Source organism: Dromiciops gliroides, chromosome 5 (genome assembly GCF_019393635.1).
Source record: "Dromiciops gliroides isolate mDroGli1 chromosome 5, mDroGli1.pri, whole genome shotgun sequence".
Lineage (NCBI taxonomy): Eukaryota > Metazoa > Chordata > Mammalia > Microbiotheria > Microbiotheriidae > Dromiciops > Dromiciops gliroides.
The window spans coordinates 280,570,008-280,587,266 of NC_057865.1; the positions used below are offsets into that span (position 1 = coordinate 280,570,008).

Below are 17,259 nucleotides of genomic sequence, written 5' to 3' on the forward strand. Positions count from 1 at the left end.
TAATCATATTTAGATAACACTTTAAGCTTTGCAAAACACTTTGCAAACATCTCGTTGTATCCCGGCAATAATCCTGCAATATAGCTGCTTTTATTGCCCCCATTTTCCAGAAGAGGAAAGTGAAATCACAGGTCTATTTGAAAAGAAGTAAAGTTTTGAGGGCAGCTAGGTGACGCAGTGGATAGAGCACCGGCCCTGGATTCGGGAGGACCTGAGTTCAAATCCAGCCTCAGACACTCAACACTTACTAGCTGTGTGACCCTGGACAAGTCACTTAACCCCAATTGCCTTCCTAAAATTAAAAAAAAAAAAGGAGAAGAAGAAGTAATGTTTTGGATAAAATTTCATAGATCATGGATTTAAAAGACCTCAGAGGCTCCCAAGTTCAGAGCCTTCATTTTACAGATGAAGAAACAGAGGAGGTCAGGTGGCCCTCCCTCATCACATCGGCAATAGTATGTAGCAAACTCAGTATTTGAGCCCAGGTCACCTGTCTAGGTACTTTCCTCCTATGCTTAGTGCTGGAAGGCATTGAGAGCTATTCTGTTTTCTGACCAGAGAAGAGAATGTGAGATTTGCTGCAGGGACAGTCACACAGCATATCAACACTTCTCACACAGGAAGGAGATGATGGCCAGTGGCTGCGTCTGCACCTCCTTTAATGACAGATAAGAGGAGGGATTTCAAGGTGTTGGACCAGTGGAGGATCAGCACCTGCTCTGCAACTTGCTGTCTTCTAGAGCTGCCTGGGGCACTGAGAGGTTAAATAACTACAGCCTGGGTGTGTGTCAGAGTTAGTATTTGAACCCAGATCTTCCTGACCTTGAGGCTGTTTATCTGAAGATTCCTGCATGAGGTTAGATACTAAGGGAAGGGAGACCGAGAATTGCTAAATACAGAAAGTTCTTAGTGAATCCTTTTGTTTTGTTTTTTTGTTTGTTTGTTTTTTTGTTTTGTTTTTTTTTTTTAAGTGAGGCAATTGGGGTTAAGTGACTTGCCCAGGGTCACACAACTAGTAAGTGTTAAGTGTCTGAGGCTGGATTTGAACTCAGATCCTCCTGACTCCAGGGCCGGTGCGCTATCCACTGCGCCACCTAGCTGCCCCATGAAATCCTTTTGTTAAGCAAAGAATGGACTTCTAGCCATCCCATCGCTATCTGCTGTATAAATTCTGGGGTGGTTTTTCTGTGTGTGGGGGGGGGGGTTAATTGTTTTCAATTAACATGCATTTATTTTCTCTCCCTTCCACTTGCCCCTTTCCACTTTAAAAAACAAAAAGCAGAGTCAAAGCAAAACAAATTTGCCCAGTGATCACACTGTATGTTGTGTGTCAGGAGGTGGAGAATTCCTTCCATCAGCAGTCTTCTGGAATCCTCGTTAGTCACATGTTGGCTTTGCTTGAAGCGGAATCTACCTCCATTTATGATCCCAAATGACATTAGCTAGGCTTACAGATTTGGGGTTCACTCTCCAATATGAGACATACCATGCAAACACCATAGCATGTGCTTAGTAATAGAGGCAAAGTGACTTGATTATTACCTAACAGCCCAGATGATATTGGTGGATTTTCTGCCTAATACTTTCATATTTTGCTTTGGTCATGATTTCTCTCCCTGGTCTCTTTCCAGAGCCTATTTACAACCAAGTGTGTTTATGGTCGCAAGATAGGGAGTGAGAAATACCCCACCAAGGGTTGTGCCAGATACTGTAACTCCACTGCAAAGGTAAGGCACGGAGTTGATGGGTTTGTTCCCACAACTTGGCCAAATGTCACTTTCCTCTCCACGCTTCCCCCTCCTTACCTGCCAAAGGGGAGAGGCGTTACTGAATCTTGGCAAAGCTCTCTATCCTCTGTGAAAGAGGGAAAATGGTTAATGGGGGGATCTTGTCATTTATAATAACTGGCTCACCACATCTTTGAACAAGCAAATGAAAAGCTGACCTTTTCATTATAGAAGGAAAAATGAAAACAAAATTGTGTTTCTCAGGTACCCAAGTGTTGCAAAGGCTTCTATGGTCCAGACTGTAACCAGTGTCCAGGAGGTTTTTCCAATCCATGCTCTGGAAACGGACAGGTGACAAGAGGTGGAAAGAGACTGGAGGGAAGGGAAGGAAGAGGAAAGGGGCAATGGGGAAAGGAAACAGCTCTACAGTTTGTATTGTAGGTACATACCCCTTCTACATGAGATGCACAAATTTAGAGACCTTTCCACTCCAAATATTTATATGGACTATTTGTGCCCGACCTGTGGTAGAGCATCCTGAGTTCATATTGGACCAATCAGCCACAGTCGGACACACTGTACTTTGACTCCCACATAGTGATGTCATTTTGGTCCCTTTCAAGAACTTTAGACAATAACCAACCAACCAACCAACCAACATAACTCTTCCACCAAAAAGCCAAGGAGAGGGCTGCAGTTCCAGTTTCTCTCTTGCTATCCAAACAAATTTTAAGTGCTAGAAGAAAAAAGGGAAAGAAATGCAAGCATAGAAGCCAAAAAGTAGATTTTTGATAGAACACTAGAATGGAAGATAGGAAAATCTGAGTTCAAATCAAACTTCGGAAACTTATTGGCTGTGTGACATTGGAAAAAATCACTTAATGTCCACAAGCCTCATTTCTTCATTTGTAAAATGAGGGGGTCAAAGTAGTTGGCCTCCAAGGTCTCTTCTAGCCCCAAATCTATGACTCCTATGACCTTCCTAGGCCTCAGTTTTTCTACCTATAAAAGGAAAGGGTTAAACCATATGGTCTCCAAGGTCCCTTTGATAATCATGGTTTATTTGGTGACCAAAGCAATTTTTAACTTCTAGGTTTTCCTTGTGCCCCCTGAGTATTTCCTCCATGACTCCTTTATAGAGACCTAAACCCTAGTTTGAAAAAAACTCAACAAGCAATGAATCTGACCTGCTCTCTCTTTAGATCTGGTGTCTTGCCAGATTCTACAAATAGCACCCAATGGTCTTACCAGGCAACACAGAGTCTAGCTAGACAGAACTAAGTCAAGAAGCCGGGTTGCCTAGTTAATATTTCCCTGGGTCATGTAGACTTAACCAAAAAGTCTGTTCTTATTGCAGTGTGCTGACGGGCTCAGTGGCAATGGGACTTGCATTTGTGACGATGGATTCCAAGGATCTCGCTGTCAATTCTGCTCTGATGCTGGGAAATTTGGACCCCGGTGTGAAAAAAGTAAGTCATCCTTTAGCTTAGGGACCACTTCCTTCCCCTTACAGGACTTGATTCATCTGATACTGTTTATGTCCCCCACGAAGACATAATGTTTGGACAGAGTATTAGCTCACCATTGTCCAAAAATCCTTGTTAATGTGCCACTAGCAAGGTGGCAGGCAGTGGCGGGCAGACTTAAGTTGAATCTTACCTCAATAATTACTAGCTATGTGACCCTAGGAAAATCACAACCAGGATTACCTCCTGGGTAGTTGTGCTTTGAAAACCTTAAAGCACTGTATTAAAATTATTATCATTATTATTATTAATTATTATGATGATGATCTCATTTGATCAGTTCAGATAAGGACAACAAAAGTATCTACTTCACAGGGTGGTTATGAGGCTAAAAAATGCCATCTACTAAGTAATGAGTAAAATATTTTAAAAACTACCTTGGGGGAGCAGCTAGGTGGCACAGTGGATAAAGCACCAGCCCTGGATTCAGGAGGACCTGAGTTCAAATCCGGCCTCAGACACTTGACACTTACTAGCTGTATGACCCTGGGCAAGTCACTTAACCCTCATTGCCCCACCAAAAAAAAAAAGAAAAGAAAAAGGAAAGAAAAAGGAAAAAAAAATACCTTGGGAATTGTTGGTGAAGAATGCCTCCTTCCTGTTGGCAAACAGGTAAACAATTTGATGGTGAACAACAGGGGCTGAAGTAAGCAAATTTTTTCAGACATTGCCAATATATAGATTTGTTTTGCTTTTTTTGTGGACAAATTAAATAATCTGTCATCTTAAATTATTTGTTTCAAAGAAAAGCTGAGTCAGGTATGTGTGGTGGAACAGAGTGGGGAGAAAGAGGGATCATAGGAAATTAACAATGTTTTAAAATAGAAAAGAACATCAAAAAACTTTCTTTTAAGAGAAATGTTGGCAGGGCCCCAAAATAAGGTCCTCAATCCATTCATAGCTGGGACTTAACCTATTGACATTTTAAGTTTCTTTATAGCAACTGTAACTAATTTTATGAGAGGAAGGAGGAAGGAAAAGGAATGTAGGATATAAGTATTCCCTAGATAACCGAAGTAGGGTACCAATCTCTTCTCTGTTCTTTATTTGCTTTTGAATAAGCCTGTACTATGTCAATTTATGAAAAAAATCACCTTGGGCAATCCTCATGGCTTACTCAGACTGGTGAGTAGGTTGTGCAAAAAAAAAAAAAAATAGAATAGTTGTCTTCTATGACGCTGGCCTCAGAATTTAGAATGTAACCCAAGAACTAACCCCCGCAATTTCTCTGTCTTTTAGAATGTTTGTGTGTTCATGGGCAGTGTGATAATCAAATAGACAGTGATGGGGCCTGCCTTCCTGGGACCTGTAAAGATGGATCAGCTGGAAAGTTCTGTGATAAGCAGACCACTGCATGTGGCCCCTATGTCCAATTCTGTCACATACATGCAAACTGTGAATACAGCAGCGGAGCTGCCAGGTAAGATGACTGCCTCTTAACAATCAAGTGAGGACCCATCACCTAAGGAACCTCCAATAGATTTCAGAGCTGGAAGGGACCTTGGAAGTCATCTATGCCAGGCCTCTCATTTTACAAATGAGTAACCTGAGGCCCAGGGAAGAGAGATGATTTGTCCTTAAACATGAGTAAAATGGGGGCAGCGAGGTGGGGAAGTGGATAGAGCACTGGCCCTCAGACACTTACTAGCTGTGTGATCCTGAGCAAGTCACTTAACCCCAATTGCCTCAACAACAACAAAAAGGTGAGTAAAATGAGTCCCAGAAAGGACTATTTCCATCATCACAAAGGTTGTAATCCTCGAGACAGCAAGGTGAATAGAGTGTTGGACTTGGCATCAGGACAAACGGAATTCAAACCCTGCTTCAGATGCTTTTTACGTATGTGACCCTGAGCAGTTTCTTTAGCTGTAAAATGGAAATAATAATTGTACCTCCCTCATAGGGTTGATATATCAAATGAGATAGTATATGAAAAGCTATTTGCAAACTTTAAGAAGTGATATAAATATTAGCCAGTTGCTATGATTAGTAAGAGTGAATATATTGACATTTTATTCACTGATCTATAATCTTATACATTGTTACATGAAAGAACCCATTATTTCATCAATATAGAAACTCTCCCCAGTGGTACAATTCCCAACCCATCTGATGTACCTTTTTCTTAGCAACTGTTGTCCATATTTTCCCCAAAATTCTCCATGATAGGATCTGCCCATTATTGGGGGGGGGGGACTTTCCTCTACCTCTCTTGACATTATGTGGATAGTAATGGAGCCCATGGGCTACCCAGCAGTCATCCCTTACTCTTGACTGCTGATTGGCTCACCTCCTTTCCCATTCATACTTGTCTCTGATAACATCATTTATATTTCTGCCTAGCTCCTGTAATATATTGCATCTTCCTAATACACCATTATGCTCCTCTCCATTGCCCTTTAGGTTTGTTTGTTTGTTTGCTTTGTTGTTGTTGTTGTTGAGGCAATTGGGTTTAAGTGACTTGCCCAGGGTCACACAGCTAGTAAGTGTCAAGTGTCTGAGGCCAGATTTGAACTCAGGTCCTCCTGAATCCAGGCCCAGTGCTCTATCCATTGCACCACCTGGCTGCCCTCCATTGCCTTTTGGACGAACCCCCAATTTTAGTCCTTCAGAAATGATAGTATTCCATGACTCCCAGCTATATGATATCATTGGGAAAATGCTTTTTTAAGGCCCTTTGTTTGATGGAGAAGCTGGGAGCCACTAAAAAACATCGAGCAGTCCATCCTGCTCTCTTCCTTCTGTCCAGGTATGGACCAGGATCGTTCTCTATTTTCAATGCCAGTCCAATATTTATGTACTAACTTGCCAGCTCTATACACTGCCAATCCAACTATATACCATGATCTGAACAATACACTTCCTTCATTCACTTGATTTTTCCCCTGTGGTTTGTTAAGTCAAACTTTTTTGTTTTGTTTTGTTTTTTTGTTTTTGGCAGGGCAATAAGGGTTAAGTGACTTGCCCAGGGTCACAAAACTACTAAGTGTCAAGTGTCTGAGGTTGGATTTGAACTCAGGTCCTCCTGAATCCAAGGCCGGTACTTTATCCATTGCACCACCTAGCTTGCCCCTAAGTTAAACTTTTTAAAGTATAGATGGATCTCATTTTGGAGGCTTTGCAATATTGCAGGGCATGTTGCATTCAACATAAGGTCTTCAACAAACAGGAGCCTTTAGGGGCTCCCATTGCCTTCTTCCATTTGGACTCTTTTCAAGATAACTTCCACAACCATGACCACAACAGCCAGCATGAACTACCTTTAGAAAGCCAGTTGTTAAATTTTCAGTGTAAGCATTTACACCTCAGTATCAGCAAATGCTACAAGTCAGAACTTGATTTGTTGCTTTGTTAATTGTCTAAGCTTGAGAAAGTGATGGGGAAAAGGTTAATAATGCAAATTAAACTTAAAAGTGTGTCCTGCATATCTCTTTTAAGAAAGTCAGTTGTTAAACATTGGCCAGCACACTGCTACTAATAAACTTTGAAGATAGGTATTTTCCCATTTTGCACTTTACAATCATCATCAAAAAAACTCAGTTTTTACATCGCAAAAGGAATCTTGTATGATTCTGATACATACATAGGAGACTCTCAACTGGAAAAAAAACCTTTAAGGGAATATTTTACTATAACAAAACTAATGCTTTTTTAAAACCACCAACAAGCACAAATGTGATGGGATTCTGTATTCTTTATACCTTTTAATTAACTAATGCCTTTTAATTTATTTAATTTATGTTTAATTTTAATTTCTATCTTTTAATTGATGGATTGATTATAGAACTTCACCTCCAAGTCTGTCTTTTCCCCACCGTAAAAATCTTAGCTAGGATTTTCTTTCATACCATCTCTTAGAGAACGGAAAATGAAGGTTCTATGATACTCTCCAACTTTCCAACCTCTACAGAAACTCTTTCACTTTCTGTAGTCATTAAAGCCTTATTGAGTATATTGGAGCTGGGTTGAATGGGTCACCGTACCCCTTCCTGGGATATGAGTGTCTAATTCAAGGAAGATAATAATCCCATTACACTCTGCCCTGGTCAGAATATCCCTAGAGTGTTTTGTTCTCTTTTTGCTATCATATTTTCAGAGGGATATCTGCAAATGGAATTATGGGTAACTATTGTTGTTTGTCCTTCATTCTTGAAGAGGACCATGACATTGGGAGGCGATGTCATGACTTGCAGTGAATTGGATGTAAGTGAGGCAGGGCTGTGCAAAGTCTCAGCATCATTGTCTCCTCCAGAGCACTGGGTCCAGTGGCAAGATATACATCAGGACGACGGGAAATGGCTCCAGATTTTTGAGGCAAACAGGGTTAAGGGACTTGCCCAGGGTCACACAGCCAATTGTGTCAAGGGTCTGAGGACAGATTTAAACCCAGGTCCTCCTGACTCCAGGGTCAGTGCTCTATTCATTGTGCCAGCTAGCTGCCCCTTTTGGATAGTAGAAAACTAGCAGAATGGCAAAGGGTTTAGGAACCATGTCATGGGAAAATTAGAACTCGGAGTGTTTTAGTTTTAAGGAAAATATGATAATTATCTATTTGTATATTTCAAGAGCTAACATATAAGAATGGGAGTGAGCATGTCAGTGATGGAGAGGTGAGCATTATATTAACTCGTTATAAAGAAAAACTTAACTAGAAATACCCCTAAATGGAACAAGATATTTCCAGAGAAGGCATTTCCCATTAGTGGAGATGTTCAAGCTTGGATAATCCATGTTGTAGGGAGATTTCCTGGGCTGGGTGGGAGGTTGGACTGATGAACTGCCAAGGAATCTCCTCTGATTCAATAACCGAGCACAATCCTGTTTTTCAGCTGTGTCTGCAAACGAGGATATGAGGGTGATGGGATCATCTGTACAGAAGTAGACCCCTGTGCAGGAATCATTCCAGGAGGCTGCAGCAGCAATGTGAGAATCCAGCTTTATCTCACATATGGGTTGGAAGTTCTAGGGGATGGGGTGAGGGAGGTTGGATTTCCCAGTCTTGGGCTTGTTTTTTGTTTGTTTTTGAGCCACATGAGCTTGAGGGGAAGGATGTAGGCCAGGCTAAGAGCCAGGAAGACTTGATTTAATGTCCTTCCCATGATGTTTACTGTCTGAGTGACCCTGGGAGAGTCACTTAACCCCTCCATGCCCTATGTCAACTCTCTATGACTCTAAGTTGCTGACCTATGTTGGTGGAGAGAGTTTCCTTACCTGGAGTTCCCTATATCAGTGAAGTCATGAGTCCTGTCCCTATCCCTGTGACCATGCCAAAGCATCTAATGGGTTTTGTTTTGTTTGATTCCATAGGCAGAATGTGTTAAAACGGGTGCAGAAACCCACGTATGTATCTGCCAACCTGGATGGACTGGGGATGGAAGAGACTGCACAGCGATTAACAACTGCTTGCTGCCCAACTTTGGAGGCTGCCATGATAATGCAACCTGTTTGTATGTAGGTCCTGGCCAGGTAAGTAACAGGTCAGATGTCGGACAAGAAGCCAACTTAGATATGGGGTCATTTTCTAAAATAAGATTGATTTAGTTATGGGCAGCTAGGGGGCACCATAGCGCATAGAGTGATGGACTTGGAGTCAGGAAGACTCATCTTCCCAAGTTCAAATTTAGCCACAGATACTCACTAGCTGTGTGACCCTGGGCAAGTCACTTCACCCTGTTTGCCTCGGTTTCCTCATCTTTAAAATGAGGGTGTTGGGGGGGGGGGCGCTAGTTGGATTCAGGATTCAGGAAGACCTAAGTTCAAATCCAGCCTCAGACACTTGACACTTACTAGTAGTATGACCATGGGCAAGTCACTTAACCCTCATTGTCCCACAAAAATAAATAAATAAAATTTTAAAATAAAATAAAATTAGGGTTTGGGCCTTGGTGCTCTCTTAGGTCCCTACCAACTTAAAATCCATGATCTTGTGCTCTTATCTGTGTGGCCTTAGTCAAGTCACACCCCTCCAACCTTCCCCTTCCTTCTCTGTAAAATGGAAGGGTTGGGAGATAGGTATCTCAGAGCCATGTGTCTCTGCCATGCTTTCTCCCCATGAGAAAAAGTCCAAGGATTTCTCTCTTGGTTTCCTTTCCCTAGCACCTAAATAAATTATTATTTTATTGTTTTAAAAATGGAAAGTTTGGATTTCATGGCCTCTAAAATCCATAGCTATAAATCTATAATCTCATATTGCACCTGTGTGACCCTGGTCAAGTCCTTTCGCTTTTCTGTGCCTCAGTTTCTTCATCTGTAAAATGAACGAGTTGGACCAATCGGTTTCTAAGGTCCCTTCCAGGTTCTAAATCTGATTCCATGATCTCTTGCTTAATAAAATGTCATCGTCCTTCCTATACAACAATGATATTTCTTACTCATCATCAGTAGGACACACCCTTTGAATTCTTTTTTTAGAAGTGAGGGTGAATTGTCCCAAGTCAACATCATCCTCCTTCCCCTTCATGCAACAACCCTGTAGAAAGGAGTCAGGGCAGAAGGTCTGTTTCAAGGCCATTGCAGTAAGATCAGTTAACATAAAGTTGGAAATGCCTCAAAGTTTGTCTACCCCCTTTACTTTTTTTTTTTTTTGGTGAGGCAGTTGGGGTTAAGTGACTTGCCCAGGGTCACACAGCTAGTAAGTGTCATGGGTCTGAGGTCAAATTTGAACTCAGGTCCTCCTGAATCCAGGGCTGGTGCTCTATCCACTGCGCCACCTAGCTGCCCCTACCCCTTCATTTTACAGATGAGGAAACTGAGAGCCAGAATTCTGAGCCTCAGTTCATAGGCCTGTAAATGTACAGCTGGACTGGGCCTCAGCAGTCATCTCGTCCAACACCCCTCATTTTATAGTTGATGAAACTAAGGCCCAAGGAGGATTAGTGACTTTCCTGAGGTTCCACAAAGTTGTGGGATTTGAACTCAGGTTCATTCAACTCGGAGGTTGAGATAATGAGGGGTTGGATGAGGGTTATGAATGGAAAGGAAAGGGTCAGTCTTGAAAGGGTCAATTCAAGTCAACAAGCATTTAAGTGTCTGCTTTGTTCCAGGCCCTGCGTTAGGCTCTGGGGATACCAAGGCAAAAATGAAATTATCTCTGCCTTCAAGGTACATGTTCTATCAAGGAAACATCATGTGTAACAAGCTGGACTTGGAGTCAGGAGATCTGAGTTCAAATTAGCTGTGTGACCCTGGGCAAGTCACTTAATTGTCTGTCTCGGGGGCAGCTAGATGGCGCAGTGGATAGAGCACTGGCCCTGGAATCAGGAATACCTGAGTTCAAATCCGGCCTCAGACACTTAACACTTACTAGCTGTGTGACCCTGGGCAAGTCACTTAACCCCAATTGCCTCACTAAAAAAAAAAAAATGTGGATAATAATAGTACCCACCTCCCAGACAGAGTTGTTGTGAGGATCAAATGAGATCATATGTGTAAGGTGCTTTAAAAACATTAAGGCACTTCCTAAATGCTCGCTATTATTATACAAGGTAAAATGCATCAATTGATCAATATGCATTTATTTAGTACCTACTATATACCAGGTACTAGATACAAGGACAGAAAATAAAAGCTTCTATCCTCAGAGAATTTATTGGGCTTCTTCATTTTCCTTTCTGTTCTTCCTACCCACCCTCCCCTGCTTCCTCACCCATTCCAGTTATGCCCCATCCCCGACATCCTCCCATTTCTGATCTTATCTAGACATAGAACTGATAGATGGCACCTAAGAGAGACCAGGGGATGAAGTCACACACCTCATTTATCAAACTTGTAGTTTTTTCTCTGAGTCATTAACAATGTTTTTAAATAGTTCCTACTCTTTCAGGAATAGAGTTCTGTTAAATTTCAGTGTACTTGAAGATGTCACTTTTCTTTTCCTAGAACTACCTACGTTTTAGTTCTTGGAGGCCTTTGTCTTGTCCTCGACATTAGTCAGAATGCTAATGATTTAGAGCTGGATATTGGCAGTTAGGTGTGGCATAGTCAATAGACTTCTGGCCCTGGAATCAGAAGAATATGAATTAAAATCCAGCTTCAGACACTTACTAAGAAGCTAGATGGTGCTGTGGATAGAGTGCTGGGCTGGGAATCAGGAAGACTCATCTTCCTGAGTTCAAATCTGACCTCAGATGCCTACTAGCTGTGTGACCCTGGGCAAGTCACTTAACCCTGTTTGCCTCAATTTCTTCATCTGTAAAAATGAAGGAAATAGCAAACCACTCCAGTATCTTTGCAAAGAAATCCCCTTGGGATCACCAAGAGTCAGACATGACTGAAAAAACTCAATAACAACTCAGACACTGGCTGTGTGACCCTGGGAAAATCACTTTGCCCCTGCCTACAACTACATACCAGGGTTGTTGTAATGATCTGATTATATTAACTGGGTGACCCTGGCAAGTCACTTAAAACCCTCTGGATCTCAATTTCCTCATCTGGAAACTGAGGGTAATCATAGCACCTACCTCCCAGGGTTGTTGGGGGTTATTTGAGTTAATATGTAAAATGCTTTGTAAATCTTTAAGCACTACACAAGGACGGGCTGCTATTATTATTATCACTATTAATGAGGACTGGGCAATAGGAGCCTGGCCCCAGGGCGCCAACCCTCCTCAGAAGTCCTTCAGCATGGCAGAGACAACACAATTTAGCATCTATTTAGCATGAATAATTAGTTAGGGTAGGAAGCCACCATCATAATGGGCAGAAGTGAGCTCTCCCACACAAGGATCCTTGGGACATCATGGGGGGGTAGAGAGGGGTGTCCCCTCCCCCTCCAGCTGAGCACACAGTCCTGACCATTTGGTCTAGGTACAGAAAAATCCATAGAGATGACTCTGAGTAAAGCAACATTTGGACTCAGAGTCAAAAGATGGGAAAACAAACCCTAACTCCTGCTTATGTGAGAATGAGAAGGTCGTTTAATTACTCTGAACTTTGGAGGGGTTTTTTCATCTGGAAAACATGGAAGCCCAAGGAGATGACTTCTAGTATCTCCAGCTCCAGCAGTCCATGAGGCTCGCTCGCTCTCATGCACTACAGAATTCAAGAAAAGGAAATGGGCACACACTGCCAACAACAAATAGCCCGGAAACAAAGGTCTTTGGAGAGAGCACCTGGCAGGAAGAGACGGATATTTCTCAAATCTGTCATGCTTCCCAAGCCCCGAACACTAATGAGACATAATAGAAAGAGTACTGGCCTGGGAGTCTGGAAGAACTGGATTCAAATTCTTCCTCAGACAATTAGTAGCTGTGCGACCTTAACATAGTTCAGCCTTAATGTCTTCATCTGCAAAATGGAGGTTAAAAATAACTTTAATAGGGCAGCTAGGGGGCGCAGTGGATAAAGCACCGGCCCTGGATTCAGGAGAACCTGAGTTCAAATCCGGGTTCAGACACATGACACTTACTAGCTGTGTGTCCCTGGGAAAGTCACTTAACCCTCATTGCCCTGCAAAAAGAGAGAAAAGAAAAAAGAAAAGAAAAGCCATAAGCCCTCTGTGATTGTCTATTATCATTCTATGGCTTGCCCAAGGTGAGGTTGAGATATTTTTATTGTGCTTTTTTTAAATAACTACACTTGTGTCCCATTCTGGAACTGCAGCACAACTGTGAGTGTAAAACAGGATTCCGAGGCAATGGGATCGACTGTGAACCAATAACGTCGTGCTTTGAGCAGACCAGGAAATGTCATCCCCTGGTGAGTAGCTCTTATTGAGGAGGGGCAGGGAGGCAGAAGGTAGAGACTACAGGACTCTGATTCCAATCTTGGCCCTGCCGTTCACCAGCTGTGTGACCCTGGCAAGTCTGTTGCCACTCTGAGCCTGAGTTTTGGAGTCTTGGTGATTTTGACGTGGGATGGAATTAAGGTGATCACGAGGCATCCCAAAGGAATTATAAGACTCGGTGACTCAGTTTCCCAAGTTTTATTGCAATCCTGTGAGTGACCACAGGGAGAGCACCATGGAGGTGTCTCAAATAGGGGAAGAGAAGACAGTTATATTTGTAGTATAGATAAATTGATTATCAGTCTCGTTATAATAATCTCCTCCATCAATTTGAGCCTCAATTTCCTCCTATGTGAAATGAGGCTAATCATACCTGTAATACCCAATCCACAGGGTTGCTCCCAGGATCAAATGAGTTAATAGAAGTGAAGTGCTTTCAGTGATTCAACAAACATTTATTAAGTGCCTGTTATGGGTGAGATCCTGGGAATACAAAGATCAATAACGATAGCAATTTCTGATTAAATTCTGCTAGACTCAAGCAATGAACAAGCACTTATTAAATGCCCAGTGTATGCCAGGCTTTGGGGGCACAAATGCCCAAAATAAAATAGTCCCTCCTCTCAAGAAGAGAGACAACAAGGACCTACATAAGAATATACCAAATATACATGAAATATAAGAGTTAAGTAAGAGACCTTAGAGAGGGAGTACACTAGCAGTTTGAAGGTGATCAGGAAATATTTCATATATAAAAAAGTACTTGAACTGAATTGTGAAAAAAAATGAGGAATTTTCTGAGATGCTGATAAAGAGGAGTAAGGAAGGCATTCTAGGCATGTGATATGGCTAGTACAAAAGCCTCGAGGTTAGAAATGGATTATGTGTGAGAAACAGATAAAAGGCTAGTTTGGCTGGACTGCCCAAAACAAGGAAGAGAGTATGTAATAAGTTTGGAAAGGTAGGATCAGAGATTTGGAGGTAGGAGAATCCAACCCACTCATTTTACGGCTAAAGAAACTGAGGTAATTAGAACCAAGTTGTAAGAGCTTTAAAATTCAATCAGAATTTATGTTTGATCTCAGAGGGAAGAGGGAATGACTGGTGCTTCTTGTCAGTATGGAGAAAGGGTAAATAATGACCTTTGAGATGCCTTCCAACTTGAAATCCTATGATTAGATCCTTCCCTCTGGGTCTTAATTTCTGTGTGCCCTTGGAATGTGAAAAGGTCACATACTTTCTCTATGCCTTATTCAACTCCCTACAATTTAATTGCAGCAAGGGCAGACCTTGCTGCTAGATTAGTTGCTAAATCCATTCACTGGTCTACCTTATCCCTGGTCCCTTTGCACCCTACTGTGCCCCAAGGTATCTCCCCTTCCTGTAACAAGGAAGAGATTATAAATCTTTAGTGTTAAGTACCACCTGCTTAAACCCATATGTTGCCTTGGGCTATTTGGATTGCAGAGTAAGAGTGCTATTGCCTCTTCTCATACCAGAGCCAGAAGAGGAACCTGAGATAATTTTCTTAGGTGGGTCTGGAAAACTGCTGCCCTCACTGTTCCTTTTGTTGGCTAACTTGAACATGAGGTTATGCTTACAAATTTAACATTGGTAATAGAATAAGTTTCTAATTCCACTGCATTCGGGTTACAAGAATTGGAAGAGTGCTCGAACTCTGAGAAACTTCCACTGAAAAAGGTACCTGCCTTGGGGGTTGGTTTAGGACCCCAGGAACTCTAAATTAGGATAAGCCCTCCCCTGTATCTGGACTGAGATGGAGTCTATATGGTTCAGAACACCTCCTGAAAGTTGAGCTCATCATACAGAGGTTACCTGGGTGGCTAAAATTGTTCACAACTGTTTGCTTCATCCACTTTTTCATGGAACTCTTAGATTTATTTTGTGTTGGGGTCCTTGGATTTGTAACTCTAGTTCCTAGATCTCCCTCAATTCATAGACCCCCATGGGCCCCTACTTCACCCCCACTCAGCAGGAAGCAGTTGCAGAAGAAATTATCATCGGGTGGCTAGGTGGCACAGTAGATAGAGCACTGGTCCTGCATTCAGGAGCACCTGAGTTCAAATCCAGTCTCAGACACTTGACACTTACTAGCTGTGTGACCTTGGGCAAGTCACTTAACCCCAATTGCCTCACCCAAAAAACCAAACAAACAAACAAACAGAAATTATCATCATCCCTTTTCCTGGGGTATATGAAAATGGGGGGAATGATGGAAGAGGCTAAAAGGATTATTATAATGAGACTGATAATCAGTTTATCCATACTATAAATATAACTGTCTTTCCTTTCCCTATTCCAGAGACACCTCTATGGTGCCCTCCCTATGGTCACTCACAGTATTGCAATAAAACTTTGGAAACTGAGTCACTGAGTCTTTTAATTCTTTTGGGACGACTCAAGATCAATTTGACCTTAAATCCATCCCACGTCAGTGGTGCAGACTCAGATGCCTACTAGCTGGGTGACCCTGGGCAAGTCACTTAACCCTGTTTGCCTCAGTTTCCTCATCTGTAAAATGAGCTGGAGAGAGAAATGGTGAACCATTCCAACATCTCTCCTCCCCCCCCCTAAAAAAAACCCAAAAGGGGTCACAAAGAGTAAGAAAACACTGAAAATGACTAAACAATAACAAAATGAATTATGTATTCAAACATTGACTGGCTTCAAGCCACATTGGTGGAAAGGGTTCCCATAGTGAGAGTTCCCCAAGTTAAAAGAATCCCAGATTCTTCAGCTATTTCCTTTTGCGCATGGATATCCTCTATGTATATCTTGTGTGTTTCCATGTTTCCATTAGAATGTAAGTCACTTGAGGGCAGGCATTGTTTTTGCTTTAGTCAATGCTTGTTCACTAGTTAGAGGTATCCAGATAGATTTGATATAACCCCTGCCATTTCTTCTCATCCTCCTTTTCTCAGGCCACATGCCAGCCCACATCCTCTGGCCTCTGGAGCTGTGTTTGCCAGGATGGTTATGAAGGAGATGGCCTGATGTGTTATGGAAATGTAGCTGTGGTAAGTCATCCAAATTTGTATATCTTAAATCCTGTTTAAAAAAAAAAAAAATAGAGAGATGGGGGCCGCTAGGTGGTGCAGTGGATAAAGCACAGGCCCTGGAGTCAGGAAGACCTGAGTTCAAATCCAGCCTCAGACACCTGACACTTACTAGCTGTGTGACCCTGGGAAAGTCACTTAACCCTCATTGCCCTGCAAAGAGAAAGAAAGAGAGAGAGAAAGAGAGAGAGAGAGAGAGAGAGAGAGAGAGAGAGAGAGAGAGAGAGAGAGAGAGAGAGGATCAGCTCTTGTGAAGAAGCCTCACCAGAAGCTTTCATAATCAATTTTCCCAAGGAATCATAAACCAACGCCAATCGCGCCTTATCTTACTGCACCAATGACATTGAGACTTCCAAATTGACAGTCCTGGAGCCAACTGGGTCTGCCTCAAATAAAAGTGAAGATGTTCTATTTGGGGCCAAACTCTTCCCCTCTGAAAAAGTATAAAAAACATCTTGTTTAAGAATGGTTGAGGAAGGGCAGCTAGGTGGTGCAGTGGATAGAGCACCTGCCCTGGAGTCAGGAGGACCTGAGTTCAAATCCAGTCACAGACACTTGATATTTACTAGCTGTGTGACCCTGGGCAAGTCACCTAACTCTAACTGCCTCACAAAAAAATGGTTGAAGAAATGGGGAGTCCCAGGGTACAAGAAAATACAATTAACAAAAATAAATTCTGTGGTTAAGAGCAGGAAGAAAGGAACAAAAATTTTGTGGTTAAGAACAGGAGGAAAGAATCAGGAAAACTTTTATTTATTTAGAAGGCAGCTTTTTATAGAAAGTGTTTGAGCTTTGAAGTTGTAAAGGAAACCTGGGATTCAGAAATAAAGGATACCTGACTGGGAGCCAAGCATGGAATTTGGATTCAAGTCTTAGTTCTGCCACTAACTCACTATATGTCTTAGGGCAATTCACTTAACTTCTCTGGTCTTCAATTTCTTCATATACCAAACCATCAACCAATCCATAAGCATTTAGCAAGTGCTCACTGTATGCCCAGCACTTTGCCAAGCACTTGGGGACACAAAGAAAAAAACAGAAAGAATCCTCCCTCCTTCAAGTAGCTTATGTTCTTTTTAAAAATAGATTATCATTTAGATCTTTTGTCTTTTCATCACCTAGGTTTCCCCCTGTGTCTTTTCCTTGTTCCCTCCCAGAGACTCATGCCTAATACACAGGATTTTTATTTTTTTGGTGAGGCG

At 42.0% G+C, this 17,259-nt stretch overlaps 1 protein-coding gene across 1 annotated transcript in view; it reads left to right on the forward strand.

Annotated features, from left to right (window-relative positions):
* STAB2 (stabilin 2) overlaps positions 1-17,259 on the forward strand; it is a 173,128-nt gene that overhangs the window by 62,120 nt on the left and 93,749 nt on the right. The window contains exons 20-27 of the mRNA XM_043969353.1: positions 1,632-1,727; positions 1,992-2,078; positions 3,085-3,196; positions 4,493-4,673; positions 8,083-8,176; positions 8,561-8,719; positions 12,857-12,952; positions 15,923-16,018. Of these exons, the coding sequence (XP_043825288.1) occupies positions 1,632-1,727; positions 1,992-2,078; positions 3,085-3,196; positions 4,493-4,673; positions 8,083-8,176; positions 8,561-8,719; positions 12,857-12,952; positions 15,923-16,018 (921 nt within the window). The remainder of the gene's footprint in view (positions 1-1,631; positions 1,728-1,991; positions 2,079-3,084; positions 3,197-4,492; positions 4,674-8,082; positions 8,177-8,560; positions 8,720-12,856; positions 12,953-15,922; positions 16,019-17,259) is intronic.